We start from the raw sequence: 27,223 nt of genomic DNA, 5'->3' as shown, positions 1-27,223 counted from the left end.
CTCCCCGCCCCCCTCCACCCCACTCTTTCTGCTCACCAAACTGACAGTCCCTCCAGTTTATAAAACATTTTAAGTATGTTCCCCCTTCTAGATTATTCTAGTTATTCCCCCTAGCTGGAGTACTTTTCTCTCAGGTACCCTCAGTTTTTTTCATGCTGCCTTTGACCTACCCTGACTAGCCCTCAGTGCTCCTGATTCTTCCTATTCTATTTTTTTAAGGTTTTTTAATGTTTGTTTATTTTTGAGTGAGATGGGGAAGGGCGGAGAAGAGGGAGGCACAGAATCCGAAGCAGGCTCCAGGATCTGAGCTGTCAGCACAGAGCCCAACACAGGGCATGAACTCACAAACCCGAGATCATGACCTGAACCGAAGTCGGGCATATAACCGACTGAACCACCCAGGCACCCCTATTCTGATTTCTATAGTATTTATTACTTTCTTACTTGTAGTTTTTTACTGTATTTATTATTTTATTTTTATCACGAGAATTAAGCTTCACCAGGGTAGATTTTTTCTTCTATTTAGTTTATATATGTTTATGCCTGACATGAAATAGGCATTCAAAAATACTTGTTGAAGTAATGTTTTTTGTTTATTATTCTGTTTTTCTTGCTGTTTTTGGAATTTAGTACTGTTTTGTGTTTGTATCTATGATTTTTAACTTTCATACTTATTTTACCAAAATCGAAAGTTAACTGATATTGTACCCTTTCCTTACATAACTTAAGAACTTTTAGGGAAGTTTAACTACTTTTACCCTCTTTTACCTTCTCCTAACTCATGATATTATTGTTACATTTTAAAATTAAAACTTTTTTTTTAATGTTTATTTTTGAGAGAGAGAGAGTGTGTGAGCAGGGGAGGGACAGAGAGAGGGAAACACAGAATCTGAAGCAGGCTCCAGGCTCTGAATGGTCAGCACAGAGCCTGATGTGCGATTTGAACCCACAAACTGTGAGATCATGACCTGAGCCAAAGTTGGACGTTTAACCAACTGAGCCACCCAGGTGCCCCTTAAAATTTTTTTAATCAGGCAACTTGTTAGTATTGATTTATATAATAAATATTCGTTTAGATCAAACCATATGTAACTGTAGACTTTTTATTCCTTCTTTATTTTTTTTAATGTTCATTTATTTAGTTTCAGAGAGAGAGAGAAAGGGAGCGCAAGTGGGGGAAAGGCAGAGATGGAGAGAGAATTCTGCACTGGCAGCGTAGAACCCGATGTGGGACTTGATCTCACAAACCATGAGATCATGACCTGAGGTGAAATCAAGAATCAGATACTCAACTGACTTAGCTGCTCAGGCGCCCCAACTTTTTATTCTTTCTTACAACTCAGATATGCCATCTGGATTCAGTTACCTGAACAGTATCCTCCAGTATTCACTTAGGAAAGTCCATGATAACATATTTGAAGTTTTCAAATTTTTGTTCAAAAATGTCTTTATTTTGTTGTCAGTTTTAAAAGATGCTTTTGCTTACTATGGAGTTTTAGATCAACAGATGTATTTCTTTTTCTTTTCATTCAGTATATTAAATCATTTGATGATGTTCTGGTTTTCATTGTTGCTCTTAGAAAGTCAGCTGCGTCAATTTAACTACTGCTTTTTTCTCTCTGGCTATTCTTCAGACGTTTTCTTCATCTTTGATGCCCTGTGGTTTCAGTGTGATGTGTCTGTGATGTGTTTATTCTAATTGGAGCTTCCTTGAGCTTCTTGATTTGATGGGTCATTGCCTTTTATTGGTTATAGAAATTATCTTTTCATATATTTTCCCTTCTCACAATTTCTTACTCTCTGAAACTTTGATTTGACCTGTTATACCCTCTTACTCTATTCTGAGGGTCTCAGACTTTCATATTTTCTATTTTATCTCTCTAAAATGCATTCTGAATAATTCCTTAGGACCTTTGATTTCACAAATCAAAGTTTTTGAAACTTTGTGTAATCTGTTGTTAAGCTCATCCAGTAATTTAGATTTCATTAATTGTGTTTTTCATTTCTAGAAATTTTATTTTGCTCTTTTTAAGTGTCTTCTGACCTACAGTATTTTTTGGCATATCTTTTATTTCTTCAAGTGTACTGTCTAAAATCTTGATCTGATAATTCCTGTGTCTGTCTCTGTTAGGTTTTTCTTTCTTTCTTTTAAATGAGCTATTCATTTTACTTAGAGAATTAATTGTATGAGTTATTTGGGATCGTGGTATGCTCCTCCAGAGAGAATTTGTTTGTCTGCAAAATTAAAGGCTCTGTGTTTGGGACCATTTCAGTCTAAATCCATAACTTCATTAGTTTTATTTTGGACTCCTAAGAAATGTGAATTTGAGCTGCTGCAAAATGTCAGAGCTTGCTTTTGGTTAGGCCTGTTCAGCAACTTTTTTCTCCCTTTTCTACTAGACATGAAGGCACTTTTTCTTGCAGGCTTGTCTGAGGGTGAGAAGGGTAGGTTATTAAGGTGTTACACTTCCAGATTAATGCCATAAAGGTCATCTATTGACTTCCTTCCTGGGGCCAATCCTGGAATTTTCATCTTGTCTACTACCCCATGAGGCTGATAAAACCAAAGCTCAGTTTCTTGGGGCTTGGCTTTTGACCTCGTTATTCTTTATTATCTTGTTGGCTGTTAGATTTTTTTAAAAATCTTTACACTCTTCGGGCATTTTCTGCATGAAGGTTGGTCTGTTTATTTAATCTGGTACTGGGTCCACATTTTTAAAAAATAATTACGGAGCATTATTTTTTTTTGTAGTACACACTTTCTGTAGTATTTTAAATGGCTCTGTATTTTGTCTAGCAACTCATAATTTAAACATTCTCCAATTTGGACATTAAATGTGTTTCTTTAGGGTTTTATTATTATAAATATTATTGATAAACTGCTTTCACAGGTAAAAATGTTAACAATTTTTATTGCCTTAATTGCTGTTGTAGGGGTACATTTTCCAGATGTAAACAATTGTTAGTCACTCAACTCTTAAGCCTTTTTCATAAAAGTTTGTATAATCTTTTCATAAAGATACTAACCCATTGTCTAAAGGTTACTTTGCTAAAATGTTTCTGTTTCTGCTTATTTGGGGGAATGTTTATTTATAGAAACTATCAATGATTCTTCTGTCAAATTTTAACAAATGTTCTTATTAATCATATTTTACTTGGGAGCAATTACTTAAAATTTATCCCTGTTAATTGTTTGCCAATTCTTTTATTTATCGCTATTTAGCATTCTGGGATACTTACCTCAAAATTTTTCCTCCTTTCTCTAAAACCTACTAGTCTCGCAACCTCATAGCCCCCTACCATAGCCATCTGTATTAGTCTTTTTGTGTGTTTTTTTAAATGTTTGTTTATTTTTGAGAGAGAGAGGGAGAGAGTGTGAACAGGGGTGGGGCAGAGAGAGGAGACAGAGGATCCGAAGCAGGCTCTGAATGCCAGCAGAGAGCCTGATGCCGGGCTCGAACCCACGAACTGCGAGATCATGACCTGAGCTGAAGTTGGACACTTAACTCACTGAGCCATCCAGGCGCTCCAGTCTTCTTGTGTTTTAAAAATACCTCATTTGCCCTCCCCCCAATTTCAGTAGCTTACAGCAATTAACATTTATTTCTTTCACACCCCTGACATTTATGCAGCTGTGAACTCATTCTTGCAGCACTCCTTCACATGTATTTGTGATCTAGTGCCCAGTTTAAAAGTGTCATTACATTTGAGACGTGGCATTCTGGTGCCAGAGAGTAAAAAATAGGAGAGCTGATGTAAACCCGTAATGCCTCTTGAAGGTTCTTTATAGAGAGGTGGTGTATGTCATATCGCTGTGTACTCCTAATTAAGTGCAGTGGGAATTGCATAAAGATGTGTGCAAGTCACAGTACTAGCCAGAGTTATACGGAAGGGGCAGGTAAATACTTGGCAACAATAATGCAATCTACTATATATCTCTTCATATGTTTAACTTTCTAGCACAGATTTTCATAATTACTCATATCCATGTTGAAGCCTCTTTGTTAAGTCTTTATGCCTTAAATGTAGTTATTTCTGTTGTAAAAATGAATCATTTTAGGAGCGCCTGGGTGGCTCAGTTGGTGTCCGACTCTTGATTTTGGCTCAGGTCATGATCTCACAGTTCTTCGATTGAGCCCCACATCAGTCTTTGCTCTGGCAGTGTGGAACCTCCTTGGGATTCTCTCTCCCTCTCTCTGTGTCCCTCCCTTTCCCTCATAATAAATAAATAAACTTAAAAAATTTTTTTAAATCATTTTTCTGTATGGTCTTGAACCTACTTGAATATAAGTTTAACAAGGACAGTTCTTCCTTAGCACTAGAAAAATGCTTGACTCTCAGTGTGCTCTCAATAAATGTTACGTTCCTCTTATTTCATCACTTAATTCTGTCAGTTATCTCATTTTTTGTATCTTCACTTAACTGTCAGTTCTCCCTGCCAGCTCTATCCCTGAAGTCTCTTAATGACTATATATTTTCTTGAGTTATTTTAATAAATCACAACTACATATTTAACAGATTCTGTTAACTATTTTTTTTTTTTTTAAATTTTTTTTTTTTTTCAACGTTTATTTATTTTTGGGACAGAGAGAGACAGAGCATGAACGGGGGAGGGGCAGAGGGAGAGGGAGACACAGAATCGGAAACAGGCTCCAGGCTCTGAGCCATCAGCCCAGAGCCCGACGCGGGGCTCGAACTCACAGACCGCGAGATCGTGACCTGGCTGAAGTCGGACGCTCAACCGACTGCGCCACCCAGGCGCCCCTCTGTTAACTATTTTTAATGAAGAGAATAAACTTTTTGAGTTTTTAATTCCTCTGGAAAATACAGCCTACATATTTCTTCCCGTAAATATGCTCATCAACCTATCATCAAAAAGAAAAAAACCTCTCCCTTTGACTCTTAAAGTCTAACTTCTCGATATTGCTCTAAAACTTCTTTACTTTTTATATTTCTTATTCTCTTTGACTTATCCTGAGCCCCCACCCACTTAAACACTGTTCCTCTAGATCCTGAGGGGTTATAATTCTCTGTTTTGTTTTTTTTCTATTTCTAAGGCTGTTCTCTTTTTCTTAGAATGTTCATCTTCTTCCTCTATCACTTAAATGTACTAATACTCCATTCCATTTTTGGAATCCATTAAAGTATCCATTAATACTCTCTTCCATTTTTTGTCTTCTGTCTTTTTAAAAAAGTGTAACTTTGGGGCGCCTGGGTGGCGCAGTCGGTTGAGCGTCCGACTTCAGCCAGGTCACGATCTCGCGGTCTGTGAGTTCGAGCCCCGCGTCGGGCTCTGGGCTGATGGCTCAGAGCCTGGAGCCTGTTTCCGATTCTGTGTCTCCCTCTCTCTCTGCCCCTCCCCCGTTCATGCTCTGTCTCTCTCTGTCCCAAAAATAAATAAACGTTGAAAAAAAAAAAATAAAAAATAAAATAAAATAAAATAAAAAAGTGTAACTTTTTTTCATATGGCTTTCACGTTTATTTCTACATAGATGATTTACAGATCTGTGTCTTACTTTTTCTAAGTATGCCTTCTCATTTCCACTTGTGTCTTACCATCACCTCAACCTTGACATGTCCGAAATCACATTGTCTTGCGACTAGTATTGACTTCTCCATTGGAACTAACTCCTGTTTTTCTTGATGGTCACAGTCCCCAGGCTTCTGGAAAGAAAGGAAATAATACCAGCATTTGTTTAGCATCTGGTATGCAGTAGGCACTGTGCTTTTCAATTACATAATGTCTAGCTCAAGTTTTACTTCCTGAGACACCTCCAAACAATCACAGTGAATCCTCTGCATTTCCTTCTTAGACCACTTGCAGTACATTCGTGTTTAAACCATTAGATCTTCAGTATATGAATCTCTTGTAATTCATATAATAATATAAATAATATTATTTATTATTATTATATTATTATAATATTATAATATTATTATATGAATTACATAATTCATACAATTGTAGTTTGTAAGCCTTTCAAAAGTAAGGATTTTTATTTCATATTTTCATCACCACCGTACCGTCTAGGTATAGTACATTTTAGTAAGTATGTGACATAGAAATTTTCACATAGAAATAGTGCTCTAAATAAGGGCATGAATCTCAGCCTAAGTAACAAAACAAAATAAATGAAAATGAAGTAACTAGTAACTCAAAACTAAATAACAGCTAAGCTGTACTCTTGAACCTTGAGCCCAGGTGAAAGAGGTTAGGCTCTGGAAGGGGCAGAGGCTCTTTACTTACACATTAGGTATCACCTTTTGAACAAATCTTTATTCCATAACAGTATCTCTTTATCAATAGTATACCATCATAAAACTTTTTTTTATTGCTTTGATAACCATATCTATAGAAGGTAGAATATTTACTTTAGCTTTTCTTCCCCATTAGGTGCACCAGGTATAATTTCTTCACCATATGCAGGGGCTGCTGGATTTGCCCCAGCCATTGGATTTCATCAAGCTACAGGTGACTCTTTAAAGTTGAATTTGAAACAGTTTTTTAGTGATCTGTATGTTCTAAGAGCTTATCAAGATGAAAAACATCACTATATTTGAAGGATTTACAATAAAAGCATTATGTATATCAACCATAGGAATGGCTCATTGTATGATGCACAGCTTCCTTGTCTTTACAGCTCATTCCCTGTGGTTCCATTCTCAGTTCCCAAATTCCATTATATGTCCTGCATCATTTATACTTGTTATTGACACAGATATACTATAGGTTGACTATATTAAGTAGCCTGACATTTGCCTTTTAGATTACTCTATGAAATGTATGAACTGCTTCTGTCTTTGCTAATAAACTTATCAATTACATGTTGAATGGACCTGTGTCTTATTTACATTTAGGTTCTTAATGCCTTTGATGGCCTTCAACACATACTATGCAGTCAGTAAATACCTGAATTAATAAATATTAAATATTAAATCCTTTCTTATATCATTAATGGTTTCAGAGGATTACCATAGAGAGTATGCATGCTGTTTATTTTAGGAGATATATATATTTTCTTAGCTAATAGAGATAATTAAGAGATAGCAATTGGTTAATACTTTGATAATGACTCTGTCACTCTTTTCCAAATAGTAAACAAAATAAATTCGATCATAAGTTCAGGAAAAGAAAAAATTTACTTTATGATTTTCTCTTTAATGCCTAAAGAAAACACTATGGTTGGTGATTAGAAGAGTGGCATAATGTTAAGCCTAGTGTACATATGACATTTCCAGTTTCCAGTTGATTTATGAGTATAACTGTATTTTAAATTGCAACATAACTCCTTTCTGTCAGTAATCTTCATATTCTGCCCCTCTAATCTTGGGAATTTTAACTATCTTTGATAGAGAGGATGAAGTTGACTAAAAGAGAAAACATAATAAGGTTGACATTTAAGTTTTATGTTTTTGGTGGTTTTAAGAAATCTTAATACATGTTTAATTAAATGAATATTCTACCTATTCCATTAAAATGAAGGCATTATACATTATTTTTATTTATTTGAAGCTCCCCAAAGTTTAATTGATAAACATTTGGGAGTAGTGATACATGGTTTCCTTCATCTTAGATATATCTTTTAAATTTTTTAATGTTTATTTATTATTGAGAGACAGAGCATGAGCATGGGAGGGGGAAGAAAGAGGGGGAGACACAGAATCTGAAGCAGGCTCCAGGCTCTGAGCTGTCAGCACAGAGCCTGACACGGTGCTCCAAAACATGAATCGTGATATCATGGCCTGAGCCGAAGTATGCTTAACCGACTGAGCTACCCAGGGGCCCCTTGATATTTCTTTTTGACACACACCGTGTGTAAATCACCACAGATATTAAGGAAGAGGGAAAAAAATGCATTTAGGAGACTCCTGAGTTGATAAGACTTAAGCTTCAGTAGAGGGTAGATACATCTACACACACATACACACACACCGCATACGTACATAACATACTACACACTGTACCATATAGCTACGTTGTACTACTGGTGATATGTAATCAACCTACACAGGTTATTCAGAAGTTGCAGTGTTGGATTGGAGGGGCATGGGAAGAGGCCATGTAAAGGACCCATTGAATATCGATTTCATGGGAAAAATATCCAGCCTGAGAAAGTGGTCTGCAGAGTTTTAAAACTCAGGAGGATGATGGTCATAATGACCTCATTGGATAGTCAAGCAGAATAGTCTGAATGTAAACTATATTGTTAATTCTGTGATTTGTGGGAAAGTGACCAGACCGTATTATAAGGAACTTTGAGCTTAAAGAATCAAGAAATACCATTAAGGAACTGGTTTATTTTACATAAACTAGAGATTTTGCCTTAGATAATTTTTAAGCTGAGAACACAAATAGTAGGACCTTCTGTAAAAATAAAGTGCTATTTTAGGCATAGTATATAGTGTCAATATTCCAGTATTACCAAACTTGAAATAGTTCTGGACTATCTAGGGGAATAGAGAGCTCTGAAAATTCTCACTACAGAAGAATACTGAACTCTATAAATCAATTGTTGATGGTTATAATATTTGTATAGCACTTTACAAGGTTACAGGTTTTTTTTCCCACAAAATACTTCTTTTATACAGAATGTTATGTATTCTGAATGCCTGGTATACAGTTCAGTGATTTTTAGTGAATTTACAGAGTTGAACAGCCATTGCCACAGTCCACATTTAGGACATGTAATACTTCCTAGTCACAAATATGACTTTTGCTGAAGGGCTTTTTTTTTTTTTAAATATAATTTTGTGGTAAAAGCCAAATGAAAAAATACATCTACCTTACGGGGATGTGCTAAAATATCTTTGAAGAAATGGAGCACTTAACAGTTGATAGATCCTCTAATGACTTTTAAGACCAGTGAATTCAGTTGCTCTGCAAAATTCTGTATTATAAATAACAGAGTACTGACTGTGATGATGTCAAAGAATAAGGATCTTGACTTCTAGGCTAACTGGCCTTTGATATTTTTATGGTAGCTTTGACTTATTTTCTTCTATATTTTTGCTTTCATCTTCATTTATTTACTTAAGTTATATCCAGTGTTGTAATTCCCCAGATAACCAGTATATGAAATGCTTTTGATGTTTTAAAAAGGTATATCAGTCCCAGCTGTTCCTGGAGCTCTGGGCCCTCTCACAATCACCTCCTCTGCTGTCACTGGAAGGATGGCCATTCCTGGGACTAGTGGTGTACCAGGAAATTCTGTTCTGCTTGTCACCAATCTCAATCCGGATGTGAGTTGAAAATTATTTTATAATTTTACTCTTTTCAGGAGGAGGTATCATAGCTTCTGGTCTAGGGTTATATTCAAATTAAAATGTTCAAGTTTGTTTCAAGGATTTTTATTAAAATTCATCACTAGTATATATAGAAGAAGCATATAAAATCAGTGCTTTAAACAAAGTCAGCTGCTGTTTTTATAAGTAAACTTACTTTAATTGTTTTACTTAGACACTTATATTTTGTGTTATCCTTTTCAAACAGCTTATCACACCACATGGGCTTTTTATCCTATTTGGTAAGTTCTTTTTTGCTGTTTTTAATGTCTGTAATATGGATTAAACATGTTTCGTCATTCAGTAATATTTATCAATTGTCTTTATGTGCTAATAAATAGTGTGTTTGACACTGAAGATAGAGAAGGAAATAAGTAAGACTTAGTAAGTAATTACAATTACAATAAAGTTTTATGAAACGGGAAATAGAGATTGTAATAGGAACGTGTACTTAGGAGACCTAACCTAGCTGAGAGAATCAAAGGTGGCGTACCAATAGAAATGATAGTTAAGCTGACTTGTGAAAAATGAGTAAGCATTAGCCAGGCAGAAAGGAAGGGCGAATGTACTTTCCCAGATGCTAGCAATGCGTGAGAGAGCTCCTGGAACATGGAAGTGAAGGAAGCCACTTCCCACTGGAAAGTGTTGAAGCTGAACAGATGAATACGGACATGGTCAGGAAGAGCTTTGTAACTAAATTAAGGAGCTGGATTTTTAACCTAAGAACAGTGGGAAACCGTTGAATAGTTTTAAGCAGAGAAGAGGCATAATGAGATTCAGGTTTTAAAAATAGTCTCCAGGGGCGCCTGGGTGACTCAGTCAGCTGAGCGTCCAACTTTAGCTCAGGTCATGGTCTCACAGCTTGTGAGTTCGAGCCCCACATAGGGCTCTGTGCTGACAGCTCGGAGCCTGGAGCCTGCTTCGGATTCTGCGTCTCCCTCTCTTTCTCTGCCCCTAACCCCCTCACATTCTGTCTCTGTCTCTCTCAAAAAGAAATAAACATTAAAAAACAAAATGAAAATAGTCTCCAGACCTTCTAATAGTGTTCCTCTCTTAGTTCAAAAAAAAAAATGTTAGCATGTACTCCTAATTTATATATGATTATTTATAAACTTTATCCACCTTTTACTGTACTCATTATGTATAGTATAATATGCACAAATAGAAATATAAGAACAACGAAATAAGTAGTCAGCATTTTACAGATTTTTATTAACGGTGAAACTTAGTAAAAAACTTACTAACATTTAGTGAGAAATATTATTTAATATGTTTCATTATTTAAAATCTTTTCCGGGGCGCCTGGGTGGCGCAGTCGGTTAAGCATCCGACTTCAGCCAGGTCACGATCTCGCAGTCCGGGAGTTCGAGCCCCGCATCAGGCTCTGGGCTGATGGCTCAGAGCCTGGAGCCTGTTTCCGATTCTGTGTCTCCCTCTCTCTCTGCCCCTCCCCCGTTCATGCTCTGTCTCTCTCTGTCCCAAAAATAAATAAACGTTGAAAAAAAAAATTTTTTTTTTTAAATAAATAAATAAAATCTTTTCCATTTTGAATCTGTATTCTCAGCTTTGATTCCAAGTTCACTTTATTTTAGTGCTTGATCTTAAAGGTTGTCATAACTGGAAATGATAGCTCATAAAGATAAGCAATTTAAGTGGAAATGTTTCATTGTCACTGTACCTCATGATTTAGTAATTTTTCAGTCTAATCCACTCGTTTTCATTGTACTTTACCTAGAAAAGTTCCATTTTTTCCTCTTGTTAAATAAATCAGCTGATGTTGACAACTGCTGCATTAGAATATTTTTTTAACAAATGGGGTTAACAAATGGTACTCTTTATTTGGAAGTTTTAATAGGCTAGAAAATTGTTTCAAATTTTTGAGTGGATAATAGGTTTTTAGACGATCTTTTTGAGGTATAATTTATAACCATATAGTTCACCTGCTTTAGGTACATAAATCATTGATTTTTAGTAAATTTACATCATTGTGCAGCCATTACTACATCCAGTTTTGAACATTTCTATCATCCCACAGAGATTCTTCATACTCATTTGTAGTTCATAAAAAAGTAAAGTTTTTATTCATGACACATTCATGTAATTTTCAGTAACAAAATTATGTATTAATGATAAATTTTCACATGTCTCTTTAGTAACTAATGTACATTTCTTTCTAAAAGTAGTTAATTTCTTACTCGTTTAAAAAAATATCACCCTCAACTTGAAGAACAAATTGTACGTATTATTTTTTTAATGTCTATTTCAGCCACTTGTCACTTCTGAGAAGGACAGCTAATTTGGAATTCAGAATAATTGTCTTTTTTAAAAGTACCATTCATCTCTGACTTTAGTTGCTGTTAGGTGCTTGCCCACCGGATAACCAGCACTCCTTTTGTGTCCCTTGAAGATACTCATAGTCATTCTTTTTGTCACATAACAAAGTGTGGTTATGGTGCTACTGATATTTAAGGGTCTTATTTTTATTATATTGGTGATACCCTCTATTTTGATATATTGAATTTTAAAAAAACAATATTTTTCCTATTGTAGAAATTTCTGCCTATGATTTCATTCATATATTAAAAAATTAGTAAAATATAGTTTTTCATATTAGCTTATATAATCAACTCAGTATAAATAGGAGTTTGACTATTTTCCCCCTACACCCCAATCATTTTACCAGTCCTTTGGAATATTAGATCCACTTTGGGGAAGACTAATACAGAAAAATTGGTTGTATTGAGGTCAGTTGGGAGGCTGTTACGGTAGTTTAGATGTGAAACGATAATGGTAGCTTTGATGGTGGTGAGGATGGGGAGAAGTGGACAAATATAAGAGATATTTAGGCCATAAAATCAATGGATGCTGGTGATTGGGTGATTGACTAAATGGAAAGGAAAGGGAGAAGTTAAAAGATGAGTCCCAGGTGTCTGACTGGAGCAAATATATGAATGATGATAATATATATCGATAGAGTTGGTGAACACTGGAAGCGGGGAGAGAAAAGGGGAAGTGAATCCGTTTGGGACATACTAAATTTGAAGTGTTTATGGGACATCCAAGTGAAAAGGGTTGAGTACATTAATAGATCTAGAACATAGAAGGCAAATTTGTTAATTGGGGAGCACATGTGTGGAATTGCCCAGGGAATATGTATACGAGAAAAGAAGCCTTCTTTAAATGTATGAGTAAAATTGAACATTAAACAGGCATTCTTTTTGTTTAATTAAGGTTTTGTTTTGTCTTTTCCATTAGGAGTATATGGTGATGTACATCGAGTGAAGATTATGTTTAATAAGAAAGAAAATGCCTTGGTTCAGATGGCAGATGCAAGTCAAGCTCAGCTAGGTACTATGGTTAATAGTAGTAATGAAAGCCTCCTCCTTTTGTATGTGAATTTGCCTATAAAATAAATTTCTAGGTGGTAGGACTATCATTTTACTGAAGGGTACCTTCTTATGCAAATGTCTTCATTATTATTTGAGCCTACTTCTGGTTTAAGATTAAAAAAAGAGGGGCACCTGGGTGGCTCAGTGGGTTAGGCGTCTGACTCTTGATTTCGGCTGAGGTCATGATCTCACAGTTGTGAGATCGAGCCCCACATCGGGCTCTATGCTGGCCATACAGCCTGCTTGGGACTCTCTCTTCCTCTCTCTGCCCTTCTCCCTTTCAGGCTCGAACTCTCTTTCAGGGGAAAAAAAAAAAGGTTAAAAAATAATTATTGTTCTTTGAAGTCTGAAGTTCGTTTATCTACTTTAACATAGTGTTGATGTTTGGATCTTTATAAACTCTAGGTTTTTTCCATTAAGTATAAACTAATAAATGTGACTTTTTTTGTTTCATTTAATTTTGTTTATTTATTTGTTTTTCTTCCAAATTAAGTTTTCTGTAACTGTTTCATGGCTTAAAAGTTTGAGCAAACTTCATAATAATGGTGTAAGAAAGTTGCATTCCATGCCTTATAGTTCATAGTTACAGTGGCTCTTAAAATATTACTACTCAGATTTTTTTATTAAAAGAATGTGTTGCCAGGGGTGCTGGCTGGCTCAGTCGGTAGAGCATGCAACTCTTGATCTCAGGGTTATGAGTTCAAGTCAATTTGGGCATGGAGTCTGCTTTTAAAAACAAAAAACAATGTGTTGCTTGAGATTAAAATACTTTATTCAATAGCCATTTCCTGAGCACTTGTTCTGTGCACTATGGAACTTTCTAGCACTCTGCTAGAAAGATAGTTATTTTTTTTTAATTGCTTCTCTTTCATCATAGTAAAGTCGTTTAATACATTTCTATATGTAAGAGTTTTTGAATTTAAAACTATTATAACACCCAGAACTGGCAATATAATTTTAAATGATTAAATAAAAGAATTTAATGATAATTTAGACAAATTTTACAAGAACTTTATCTTAATACCCAAACTTTTCTTAATTTTCTTCTATGCACTAGCCATGAACCATCTGAGTGGGCAGAGACTTTACGGAAAAGTGCTTCGTGCTACACTGTCCAAACATCAGGCAGTTCAGCTTCCCCGAGAGGGACAAGAAGACCAAGGTCTGACTAAGGATTTTAGCAATAGTCCTTTGCATCGCTTTAAAAAACCTGGCTCTAAAAACTTCCAGAATATTTTTCCACCATCAGCCACTCTGCATCTTTCCAACATCCCGTATGTACCTAATTAATTATTATTCATTTAGATGATTAATAGTCTACAGTATATGGTTTGGGAGAGGTAGAAACTCTGAAATTATTGTAACGTAGCAGTTGTCCTAGTCACCAATTTCTTATAAGATTACTTATTTACCATCATGTCTTAAAGTCCTATCTCTAGTCATACACCAAAAGTGAAAGATAAGTTTCTTTCCAAATGGAGAATTAGCAACTAGTTACCTTTCAGTTATAAAAGGGCATAAAAATAAGTTTATGCAGAAATATTCCATTGGTACATACTTGTTATCCCTTTGTATAGAAGTAAAGAATTAATATAACAAACTCAAATAATTTATGTGTCTAAGAATATGGTAAAAATGAATTTTCTATTCTTTATCTACAAGTTGCAAAACCATGTATATGTTAATTACTCTGGGGCACATGGTGGCTCAGTCAGTTAAGCATTTGGACTCTTACTTTTGACTCACATCGTGAAGTCAGGGTTTGTGAGTTTGAGCCCCGCACCAGGCTCCACAATGACAGCACAGAACCTGCTTGGGATTCTCTCTCCCTCTCTCTGCCCACCCCACCCCGCACCTCGTGCATGTGCGCATTTCCTCTCTCTCTCTCTCTCTCTCTCTCTCTCTCTCTCTCTCTCTCTCTTTCTCTCTCTTTCTCAAAATAAAAAATAAGCTTTTAAAAAAATAGGGGTGCCTGGGTGGCTCAGTCAGTTGAGTGTCCAACTTTGGTTCAGGTCGCGATCTCACAGTTTGTGAGTTCAAGCCCTGCATCGGGTTCGCTGCTATCAGCATAGAGCCCGCTTCAGCTCCTTGGATCCTCTGTGTCCCTCTCTCCATCCCTTCTCCACTCCTGCTGTCTTTCTCTCAAAAATAAAATAAATAATTTTTTAAATGTTTATAAAAGCTAAAAATTACTTTATTGTGACTACTCCATTTTAACCAGTGTTGTAGGAGACTTGTTCTTTAGTCATCATCTTTTTTTTTTTTTTTAAGTTTATTTATTTATTTTTGAGACAGAGACAGCTGAGTGGGGAAGGAGCAGAGAGCAAGGGAGAGAGAGAATCCCAAGCAGGCTCTGCACTCTAAGCACATATGAAGATGGCAGTTGTATATAACTTAATCTAATACATGAAAAGAGAATAAACTTTGGAAAGAGTGGCGTTGTGTATGGCCATGTGTGTAGAAATTTAAAGACTTGAGGGAATGGAGAAGGGTAAAAAAGTTCTAGAACATTATTGAGAACGAGAATGGGGATGAATAGGAATAGAAAGTAATCACCCAAAATAATGTTGAGTGCTCAGGCTGCCAGCTAGTCTCTGGGTAGGCTACCTGAAGGAACCTTGAATCTGAATTGGACAATGGCTCAAATCTCATGCCAGCTAAGAAACTGGAGGAGTCCCTTAAAAATCTCTAGGTTATGTGGATCTAGAAATGTAGCAGCTCATCATTATGGAGACAGAGCGACAACATATTTGGATACCAGGGCAGGCTCTTGTCATTATTACCTTCTTAAATACATTATCTAGGGGCTGGTCTCAGGTTGCAGCCTACATAGGATGTGTAGGCAGAAGAGGGAGAGGACATTAATATTTTCTGAACCATCTACCAAGTTCTGGGCACCATGCTGGCAATTTACATTTGTTACCTCATTTAATCTCCATATAATAACCTTTTAAAAAAATGTTTATTCATTTTTGAGAGATAGTGTGCACGAGAGCAGGGGAGGGACAGAGAGGGGGACAGAGAATCCAAAGCAGGCTCTGCACTGACAGCAGAGAGCCTGATGCAGGGTTTGAACTCACAGACCAGGAGATCATGACTTGAGCCAGTCAGATGCTTAATTGACTGAGCCACTAAGGTGCCCCCATTTTAACCATTTTTGAATGTGCAGTTTGGTGTACATTCACATTAAGTACATTCAGATTGTACAACCATCACCTCTGTCCATCTCCAGATTCTTGTCATTATGCCAAATTGAAACTCTGTACCCATTAAGAGTAATTCCCCATTTCCCTCTACTTTCCAGTCCTTGGTAACCACTATTCTTTCTTTCTTTCTCTGTTAATTCATACCTAAAAACCTTTGAAATAAAGTCATTTGTTTCATTTTATCAGTGAAACTCAGGTTTAGTACCTTACTCAAGGTCATACACCAAATGAATGAGAAATAGAATGTGAACTCAGATCTGTCTCCATGCAGAACCAATCATTGTCCTGCAACATCCTTACTGGCAGTTATGAGATGAGATACAGTGTTCTTAAGACAGTATGGCAGTTAAATCATCTCATAAGAAATTAGTGAATAGGACAACTGCTATGTTGGAATAATTTAGTCAGTTGACTCTCATGTGATAGGCCACTATATTAGTTATCTAAAATGTTTATTAGCTGATACTGTTACTGTGATTCAGGAATACAGAGTGGCTTAGCTGGTTAGTTTTAACTTAGAGTGTCTCAAAAATTTGAAGTTTTAACTGGGGCTACAGGATCCACTTCCAAGGTGGCTCACTTACTTATGAATCTAGTTGTTGACAGGCAGCCTCAGTTCCTTGCCACAAAGGACTTCTCCATATGGGTGTTTGAGCATCCCTCTGAAAGAGTAGCTGGTTTCTTCCAGAGCTGATGATTCAAGGGAGGGCAGGGTGGGAATTGCAATGTTTCTTAGCCTTAGAAGTCTAACACGTCAGGACCCCTGGGTGGCTCTGTTGGTTAAATGTCCGTCTTCAGCTCAGGTCATGATCTCTCAGTCGGTGAGTTCGAGTCCAGCGTCAGGCTCTGTGCTGACAGCTCAGAGCCTGGAGCCTGCTTTGGATACTGTGTCTCCCTCTCTGTCTGGCCCTCCTCCACTCATGCTCTGTCTCTGCCTCTCAAAAATGAATAAACGTTAAAAAAAAGAAGAAGAAGTCAAACATATTGTTTCTATGGTACCCTAAAGGTTACAGAGGACATCTCTTCCTTATGAAAGAGGAGTATCTAAAGGACTTGAATACTAGGAGGCAATAGTAGTGAGGGGAGGGGGAAGCATCTTAGAGCCTGACTCCCACATACATGTATTCAGAATTACCCTAAAAGCCATTAAAAATGTAGACATCTGGTCAAGAGCCAACAAGTCAGAACTGGGAAGTAATTTTGGAAACACTAGAAGTAGTTTTGGAAATACCATTAACATTAATTACTGAAGCCAGTGGTATGGGTAATTATCGCTTTAAAAGAAATACAGATAGATTTTCTTGTTCTTTAAATACCTGCCCGTTGGGGCGCCTGGGTGGCGCAGTCGGTTGGGCGTCCGACTTCAGCCAGGTCACGATCTCGCGGTCCGCGAGTTCGAGCCCCGCGTCGGGCTCTGGGCTGATGGCTCAGAGCCTGGAGCCTGTTTCCGATTCTGTGTCTCCCTCTCTCTCTGCCCCTCCCCCGTTCATGCTCTGTCTCTCTCTGTCCCAAAAATAAATAAACGTTGAAAAAAAAAATTTTTTTTTTAAATAAATAAATAAATAAAAAATAAATACCTGCCCGTGTTTTTAAAAATTTTTTTAACATTTATTTATTTTTTTTTTTTTTTTTTTTTTTAATTTTTTTTTTTTAACATTTATTTATTTTTGGGACAGAGAGAGACAGAGCATGAACGGGGGAGGGGCAGAGAGAGAGGGAGACACAGAATCGGAAACAGGCTCCAGGCTCTGAGCCATCAGCCCCAGAGCCTGACGCGGGGCTCGAACTCACGGACCGCGAGATCGTGACCTGGCTGAAGCCGGACGCTTAACCGACTGCGCCACCCAGGCGCCCCAACATTTATTTATTTTTGAGAGAGAGAGCACAAGCAGGGGAGAAGCCGAGAGAGAGGGAGACAGAGTCTGAAACAGGCTTCAGGCTCTGAGCTGTCAGCACAGAGTCTGACGCAGGGCTTGAGCCCATGAACAATGATATCGTGACCTGAGCTGAAGTCAGATGCTTAATTGACTGAGCCACCCAGGTGCCCCAATACCTGCCCGTATTTTATGCAAAAGATTTTAGACCAAAGTACATTGTTTTAGAACATGTATGTGTCAACTTTGAACATCTTTCAGGGCAGTTCCAAAAGCCCTTTCAGGGCTTTATTGTCTTAGAAATGTGAGATACTCTGAAGATTTGACAGTTGAAAATTAATCTTTGGTTCATTTGAGAACTGGGGCTAAGATAGTTGACACTCTCTGTGATGTTTTCACAGCCCTTCTGTTACAGTGGATGATCTGAAGAACCTTTTCACAGAAGCTGGATGTTCAGTGAAGGCTTTTAAATTCTTTCAGTAAGTCCATGCTTTCAAGAAATACATTATTTTAAGTGGTGTGCAAATTTTAAAGGTAGTTCAATGAAGTCTTCTAGGGTTGGGGAGATTTGTGGGTAAAATTAATTCTACATACTTTTTATATTTCTTCCATCATTTTCAGGAAAGATCGCAAAATGGCACTCATTCAGTTGGGATCTGTGGAAGAAGCAATCCAGGCCCTCATTGAACTTCATAACCATGACCTTGGAGAAAATCATCACCTCAGAGTTTCCTTCTCAAAATCTACAATCTGATTTTTCTGTGAATTTTTCTCCTAAGACTGGACCATAATTTCAGTAAAACCTTCAGACATAGACTGAAGCAACTCAAGACCAATTCTGCCTCTTTCACAAAAATAACTCTGAGTTTGATATCCAAGTATATTCAGAAAATTAAGGGACGTTCTTTTTTTCCATTTTTCCCCCTTGCCAGTATGTGATCAAAGGTTCGTTTTTTCCTTTGTACCTTAGTGTCTATGAAAATAACCTTCAGGAAAAAAAAATCAGGAAAAGAATTTTTTTAATTAATTCCCTGTATTAAATTGGATTTCAAGAGGACAGTCTTTCTTTTAGTTTGGGTCCAGATCAGCCTTATACAACATTTCTAAACTCCTTTGTACTTTGGAAAAATTTAAACATACAGGCTTTTAAAATTACTTACAACAAAGTTTTTAACTTTATGATTCAGAAGTTCGACCCCTATAGGAAATTATGTTCACTTCTAAATTATATCGGTTGTTAGGCATATATTGATAGGTATTATACATAAACAAATTGGGTTGTATTGGAAGAAAATTTATAAACTTGCACATTTTCTTTCAACTGTTTCTTTTTTTCACTGTAAGACACTCCTTTAAAGAATACATATCTTTAATTATTTAAGACTATTTGGAGAAATGAAGTGTCTCAGTTGTCCCCAAAGGAAATTAAGTGGAATCCAAGATCTGTTAAGGTGTCAAAAGAAATAGTAATTTTATGAGGAAAAATCATGGTTTAATTTTCAAAATGATACTATTTGCCGAGTAATATGATCTTCGAAAATTTAAAAAGAAAAATAATCCTACTTATAAACTACTTTTTTATAATTGTTTTCAGAAAAAAAAGTTTACAAGGAAAATATTCAGGTCTATCATATGGTTTGACAGATTTTTTAAAAGTTATTTTTGGTAAGGTCTTCTTTTAGAAAAAAATTAATCTCAAGGGTTTTTTGTACCACTATAATCTCTAATACTTATTCAGAATTACTGTGTATTTACTTAATTTCTTATTATGTGCCTTATTATGTGCTTATGATACAATAGGTTAGAATTTTATCTAAGTATCTTGAAAGCTATATTGTGGGCTTGGTGAGCATTTTGTTTTTTCTTTCCCTGTTTTGGTAAGGATTTTAAAGTTTTTCATTGCAATTTTAAGTGGTTTTCAATAAGTAATAGTTTTTATTCAAATTTTTGGTGCTTTGGTGCAGAGATGGGGTGGGGAAGGGTGAATGGTTTGGGGAATAACTCAGTTGCACACCTGTAGGCCTCTTCACTTTGTGACCAATAGCGGTCATTGCCAGTTATAGCATACCAGTTTGGGACTATAAAATACAATTTCAGTTTCTGAATCTTGTCTAACCTTTATCACCCATTAGAATTTGTCTCAGGATTACTTGGTTTTTCTCAGTACAGTGCGATGCTTTTCTTTGTTAATGTAACTTTATTACTAAGTGTCCACATTATATGGGGTATGAGAAGGTGGGTCCTTTCTCATACTCTGTCCCTTTCTCTTTTTGGTTGAGTGTAAGAATGCATTTTAATGTTACTTCAGTGATTCTATAATGTAAAATTATTTCTTTTTAATAAGAAACTTTGCATTTGTTCATTATTTTTTCAACGCTTGACTAGATTTTTTTAAAGCAGAATTTGTCATAGGGGTCATTTTTGTCCATCCCTTTTACACTTTTCAGATTCTCAGAGTAGCTCATCTCACCTTTAAAAAGAATATCTCAACTTCTTTACTATATTGCAGCCATCAATTCGAATGTTGGAAGATTTTTACAAAAGAAATTTTACAGAAAATTGGAGACTACAAAAGATACTACAGGTTATAAAAAACAGAATTCACTTCACACTGAGGAGCAGGTATCTGATAGACTAGGAAGGAGGCCACTAAATTGAGATTCATTTCAAATGAATCCATTTTAGCATTGGCTGAATAGATAGTAATAATTAGCTATATAGTTTTTATTTTTTTCACTTTACAAAATGTGTGTTTACACATTTTTACCCCTCTGGTAAGAGGGGAGAGGAAAAAAAAAAACTTCTTTTTTTTCTTTTTTTTGAGAAATCTCCCCAAATTTGCTTCTTTTTTCCTTCCATACAGGCACTATTACAATTTTCAGTGTCACATTTATTGGATTATTTTGTTTGCTTTGAGTTAGGAATTACTGTGTAATTTTAATTCATGATTCTCATAACATTTAGTGTCAATGTAGCAGAAAGGAGATAGTAATAGTGTTGAATGTTAATTTTGAAGTAGGGAATGGCCTTTAAATCTGAGAGAGAACATTTGAATCTTTTTCAGGGATATGTGTGTGTATGTGTGTGTGTGTGTGTGTGTATGTGTGTGTGTGTGTGTGTGTGTAGGTAAGTATGTATACATATACATGCACTCTTCTAATGTACATACATATACACATTACATACATTTTAATTTATTGACAAAATCAAATTAAGATTTGGAAAAGTGAGATATTCTTGTCTAAAACAGTATGTTTGAAATCTTCAATTTGTGTCTGAAATTAGCTGTAGTGCATGGATATTGCCCATATTGAGTTATTTACTATTTGAATTATAGAGGTCTACAGTATTTGTTGGCATAGTTTCTGTAGAGAGATTTAAAGATATCAGGGTAGTGGAAAAACTAGATCTTCGTACTTTTGTTTTGGCATACATTTATTCAGTATCTTCTAAGCAATGTTTATTTTCACTGTTGAGCTGTCATAGTATCCTATTTTTAAGTTTATTTACTTTATTTTAAGGACTATTGTCTTAATCACTTTTGGAGGTGTCTTGACTTGTACACAAAGTATATATATTCAGGTCTTCAAAAAATAGCAGTACACGTTCAGCAATAGCAATGTATGCCAAAAAGTTTGAGATTTAAATAACTTGCATAGCAGTAAAATGTGTTTTGTGTGAGATACAAATAGAAAAATGACCCAGTATCTTAATATCTTAATCAATAACTTACTGAAGAATATCAGAATTCCCCAGTAGCTCCAATAGAATGCCATATAGTCTTTAAAAGTAAATATTATGATGTTATTTTTAGTAATGTTTCTTATTCTGTAGTTAAAAGTTGCAGATCTCACAATTTTTAAAGACTTAATTTCTGCCTGCCTAATTCCTTAAGGGAGCAATGTCTTACTTGGCTCCACCTAGGATGGTGATCATTGGTTCTGCTTCAGATGATAAAGAGATAACTCTCATAAATGTCATTAGGCAGTGGAATTTATATAATGAATATATTATCATGTAATTTCTGGTCCCACTAAATATTTTTGGGCAGAAGGTGACAAGCTCAAAAGTATGTGTTTTTCCCCCCCTTGAGTCACTGAAAAACCCTAAGTTTGCCAAACTATCAATCTATCTCTTAGAAAACCTAATGTGTACTGCTATTTTTAAACCAAAAAGACAGCATGACTATGCGTAAAAGCATTTTTCTTAGCCTTTCGTCTTGATCAGTCGTTAACAAGAATAAAACTGCCAGACTTAAAATATTCTATTATTGTGCTAAAAAAATACAATTTAGATTGCACAGAAGTTTTCCTTTAAAGAAAATAGAACTCAGCTGTCCTTCAAAAGAGCTGTGTTGTTATCTACAAGACTATTTGCAGTCTTTTTTCACAGCAAATTCTAACAGTTATGAATGGTTTAAAGAGTAGAAAATTACTAAAATATTAGTGGGGGGTTTTATAGAGGGAAGAAAACAAAACAGGACCAAAGTTTATGTGCCTTCTTCAGTAGTCTTAATTGACCTTTTCTTCCTATTTGAGACTAAGGTAGTTATCAGTATTCTGGTTTTCAGGAAATATGTACTATAAAGTTTTAAAAGAATGTTATCTCACAGACTATTCATACAAGCAAAGAATTGTAACTGTAGAAATGAGGTTTCAGTTACACTTCTGCCTTTATCACATGATATTCATTATATAGCATTGTGCAGGTCCAAGAATGAGCCGCTCTAAATCTCTGTGGTCGTCATTTTTGTTTTTGTAACCTGAGGCATATGTTCCAGAAAACAGGGATATTTGTCTGGTCCAGTGACCTTGGTGATAATAGTCATGATCGAAAGCTGCTTATAGCAAGCTTAAGTCAGCACTGTAAACAGATTTTGTTTTTGTTGTTGTTATTTTCAGTTTTTGAATCTATGTAGTAGTTGTATTAACAAATATTTAAATAGATATTTTTGATGTCATTTAAAAAACAAAACATGCTCTGGCCTTTTCCCCCCTTACCATTGTTACCCAGATCTTTTAAAAATTCATCCCATATCCAGAAAGTACTAATTATAGATTGCTGACCAAGCAAAGTTTTGCATCAAAATGTCACCTCATTGCTCTGACCAAAGACTTAACTGTTCTGGTTTTAACTCCTCTCATTAAGCATTTTTTCCCAAGCTCCTTTCTGCAAGAAGACCCAGCGCAAAGCGGCCTTTACTTTCTACTTCCTATTGGTGAATAGACTACTTAGAGAAAATGGGAGTATAAATGTGAACAGAATAGATTAGGATGACAAGGGTTTGATGGGCATTTTCAGTACTGTATTTAAGAAAAAAAAAAAAATAGCACAGCTAGGAGCCTCTGACATTGTCTTGTGTTTTATGTGGTCTGTTCATAAAATTCCCTTTTTCAGTTTATAAGAATGTTCATCTAACAGAAGAAGATGCTGTAAATATTTGTAACAACATTTTTTTTAACCAGGCCAAAAAAGAAAAAAAAAAAAGGTTTTTGGGAACAAGTTAACATATAAAGTGGTTTTATATAAAACATCAATTGTCTTGTATATTTTGATAAGCAGCAGTACCAGCTTTCATTTGTAACACAGTTTGTGGTGTTGGAAGAAGAGGATTCTGTGATTAAGTGAATTATGTTATAAATGCAAAGAGAAGATAAAATATTAAAAAACATATTTTCTAAATGCGTAGTGCATGGTTAATTCAAGCTTCTGTACACTACAGTATATACCATTTTCGTTCAGTTTGTATATTTGCTGACAATTACTTGGTATCTCTAATCTCTTTTCCTAACAAGTATAGCATTGTAGCATGCCTTTTAATAAATGTCATGACATCTGTACTCTCTTAAAATTTTTCTGTGTTCTTGTGTCTGTACTTTGGGTTTCTTCTTGTCTTGTAATTCTAATGATGTCATATTTTCTTTTCTTTTTCATAGCCATCCATCTAAACTTGTCATAGTTAGGGATCATAGCAAGCACATATTCATACAACTTTAAAAACTGATGAAACCCTAAGTCTGCTAACCACCTCTCTTTTAATTAATTAAGGAATGATTTTTAATAATGAGGGGCATAGTGCTTTTCTAATAGTCCTACAATGCAACAACTTCTATGGCCCTCTCCCTGTAGCACAAGCATATTGGCACACTTGCATGAGTCCTCTTTCTCTCTCCTCTCTCCCTTTCTCCACCTTTCTGTGTAAGTGTCTAACACGCACAACTCTTCATATAAATGCGATTGCCAAACAAGAGTTGGAACACTTTTTCCAGTTCGGTTTTTGGCTTCCTGTGGGATTAGTATACATACTTGAAATGTGAGGTGTCATTCCAGACCAAATTTGTGTTGCTTTTAGTTAAAAGGTAACACAGCTACAGCTGCCTATATATTGCTTTACTTAGACAAAAGTATTATTTCTGTGTTCTTTAAAAACCTATTGGATTGTAGGAGTTTTCTTTAATCTTTTACTAAGGATCTTTTGGAAGTGGGAATTTATTTTTAATGGAATAGGAAATTAGGTAACCACTATTGATCTTTGCTGGCTAGCCTGTAAAATCTCTTGTATCCGTAAATGTAATCACTTTTTTTTTTTTTTCCAGCATTACAGACATTTTTATCAACAAAAGATAAAATAACACTATGGCCAAATGAGGTTTTAAACTTGCTTTTCTGTCAAATGCTCATTTACACAGTAGAGGGCTTACAACCATCCCTGAGTCATGTAGTTTGGAAATAAATGGATCTAAGAGACCATCTAGTTCAGTTTACACTTTTTAAAGATCAACAGTGCAGAGAAGGAAGTCACCGGCCCAAGGCCACATGACAGTTAATTGCAGAATCTGGACTAGAACCCAGGACTCTTTGGCATTACTCAGTACTCAGTGTTGCCCCTAGGGGTTCTGTCCTGCCAACTGTTAGGATTGTGATCTTGAATGTCTGTACACAGGACAGGATTGCTGTTCTGGAAGCTACTAAGACCAATTTGAAAGCATTGCATAGTGGCGGGGATGTTTCTGCTGAAGAGTAAAAAAAATGCTTACCTCCTTTTGAAAAGTTTAAGCTGAAAATGTAATTACAAGTTGCAAGTTTGAGAACTCTTAAAAACAGTTGCTGTTTGTATTACTTTGTTAGGGTGACATGACAAAGTACCACAGACTAGGTGACTTAAACAAAAATTAATTTTCTTAATTCTGGAGACTGAAGTTTCAGATCAAGGTGTCAGCAGGGTTGATTTCTCCTGAGACCTCTTTCCTTGGCTTATAGATGGCCATCCTCTCCCCGTGCCTTGACATGGTCTTTCCTCTCTTGTGTAAATGTGGAATGTCAGCCTAAATCCATAAACCAAATAGTCTTAAACTCTTGCCTTCAATAGCAAGCCCCCAGAATGGATCCTGAGGCCTCTCTAGGCAATTCTAGTCTGAATACATGTGGCTAAAACTATCCTATAGCTAATTATTAATATATAGGAACACATACTGCAATAATTATCTAGTCTTCACTTTTTAAAAGATTTTTTTAAGTTTTTTTTTGTTTTTTTTTTTTTTTTTTTTTACTTATTTTAAAAGAGGGAGAAAGAGCATAAGCAGGGAAGGGGCAGTGAGAGAGAATCCCAAGCAGGCTCCACACTGTCAGCGCAGAGCCCAAGGCTAGGCTCAAACCTAGCTGTGAGATCATGACCTGAGTCGAAACCAAGAGTTGGACACTTAACTGACTGAGCCCCTCTTCACTTTTAGAAATGAGCCATTTCAGAGCAGTGACCATTTCTAAGATATACCAATACTAGAAGGACAGTTGAAGAAATCAGAGGACACCATCAAAGCTATGTCAGATTTTTAATGGCCAACATTTGTTGATTGAACTAGGACTGAAAATTGAACTTAGGAATAGTTCAAAGTGTTAAACTCCACTCTTTGCAATCTGAGTGAGTATTCCTACATCATCAATTTTTTTTTCTGTTCTCTTATTTCAGCTTTTAGTGGAAATTCATCACTGTGTGTTTGTAGCAAAATATACTGAACTGATAAAATTCTAATAATTTTGTTGGAAATACTACACTTACAAGCCATCGGGTTTGAATGTAGAACTTTCAACTCTGCTGGTACAAAGAAAGTATAGTTCACCAGGAAAAATTAATAATTCTGATGTTCCACGCAGGGCCATTTAACCAAATGAAAGCTGGTATTAGTTGTATTAATTAAAGTAAACTTTAAGGCATCAGGCATTATTAGAGATAAAGAGATTTCATAATGATCTATAAAATGGAATACTTTATAGTTACGCAAAATATATAATAAAACTGCATAAAAGCTACATGAAGAATCTCACAGATGTGATGTTGAACAAATAAAGCCGTACACAAAAGAGTAGATAATGTATAATTCCATTTACATCAAAAACAAGATAGTGGTTACCTTTGGAAAGGTGATAATTGAGGGCATGAGAGGTTCTGGTGTGTGGTTAATGTTTGATTTCTTAACCTTTGCACCAGTTATCCAGGAGTGTTTACTTTCTGGTGATTCATTAAGCTTGGACACTTTAGATTTGTACATTTATCTGTGTGTTATACTTCAATTAAAAGGATTTTGAGAGGTGCCTGGGTGGCTCAGTCAGTTGAAAATCTGACTTCAACTCAGGTCATGATCTCACAGCTCGTGAGTTGGAGACTCGTGTCAGGCTCTGCTGACAGCTCAGAGCTTGGAGCCTGCTTCAGATTCTCTCTCTCTCTCTCTCTCTCTCTCTCTCTCTCTCTCTCTCAAAAATAAACATTTAAAAAAATTTTTTAAGGATTTTGAAAAATGTAATTCAGCAAGGAGCTATAAACCATTCTTGGTGCTTAACCTAGCTGATTATTCGATCCTAGTAAGTAAGACCTGTTGTAAAGTACTCAAGATACCATGAACTGGGTTTCACAGTGTAACCCTCCTGCACATGTATGGCATTTCTCTAACCATGGCATACCTATAGGAAAAATAGTACCTTCAACAAAACAAAAAGCACAGACTGTTTTCAAGTAAATTTTATATTTTTGAACAATTTTACACCCAACTCATTCAGAAAAGTTTTCATTAATAGTTTTGTTTTTGCAACTATAAGCCTGATCATATGGGCTATTTGATGTCTAATCCCATATATCCACCAAGAAAAGCCAGAAAGACCCCTAGCTCACTAGCATCCTTAAAGGAAGAGACTTCATACAAAAGGCTTAGCAAAACTTCTTGTCGTTAAGATTCTCAAATATATACTAATCAGTGTGATGAACCCCCATGTACCCAATACCCACTGCAACCAGTGACTGATTTGGTTTCATCTATTCATCTCATTCCTTGGATGATTTTGAAGCAAGTCCCAGTCATCATATGATGTCATCTGTAAACACTTAAGTATGTGTAAGTACGTATGTTGTAGTTGCTGATAAAGTCTTTCAATGCGGTATATAGCTTTCCTTTCCATCATTTTGATGTTGTTCCCTTGCAAC

The 27,223-nt window shown here is 35.8% G+C and overlaps 1 protein-coding gene across 10 annotated transcripts in view; it reads left to right on the top strand.

Annotated features, from left to right (window-relative positions):
- The window catches only part of PTBP3 (polypyrimidine tract binding protein 3), a 120,383-nt gene extending 96,950 nt beyond the window's left edge, over positions 1-23,433 (top strand). For all 10 annotated transcript variants that reach the window (XM_045469680.1, XM_045469681.1, XM_045469679.1 and 7 more), the window contains 7 exons: positions 6,395-6,472; positions 9,101-9,240; positions 9,491-9,524; positions 12,538-12,630; positions 13,729-13,945; positions 18,153-18,230; positions 18,373-23,433. In XM_045469680.1, the coding sequence (XP_045325636.1) occupies positions 6,395-6,472; positions 9,101-9,240; positions 9,491-9,524; positions 12,538-12,630; positions 13,729-13,945; positions 18,153-18,230; positions 18,373-18,505 (773 nt within the window). In that variant the 3' untranslated portion in view covers positions 18,506-23,433. The remainder of the gene's footprint in view (positions 1-6,394; positions 6,473-9,100; positions 9,241-9,490; positions 9,525-12,537; positions 12,631-13,728; positions 13,946-18,152; positions 18,231-18,372) is intronic.
- The last annotated feature ends 3,790 nt before the right edge of the window (positions 23,434-27,223 follow it).

This window comes from Leopardus geoffroyi, chromosome D4 (assembly GCF_018350155.1).
Source record: "Leopardus geoffroyi isolate Oge1 chromosome D4, O.geoffroyi_Oge1_pat1.0, whole genome shotgun sequence".
NCBI classification, from domain to species: Eukaryota; Metazoa; Chordata; class Mammalia; order Carnivora; family Felidae; genus Leopardus; species Leopardus geoffroyi.
This window is presented reverse-complemented; position numbering and strand designations above follow the sequence as displayed.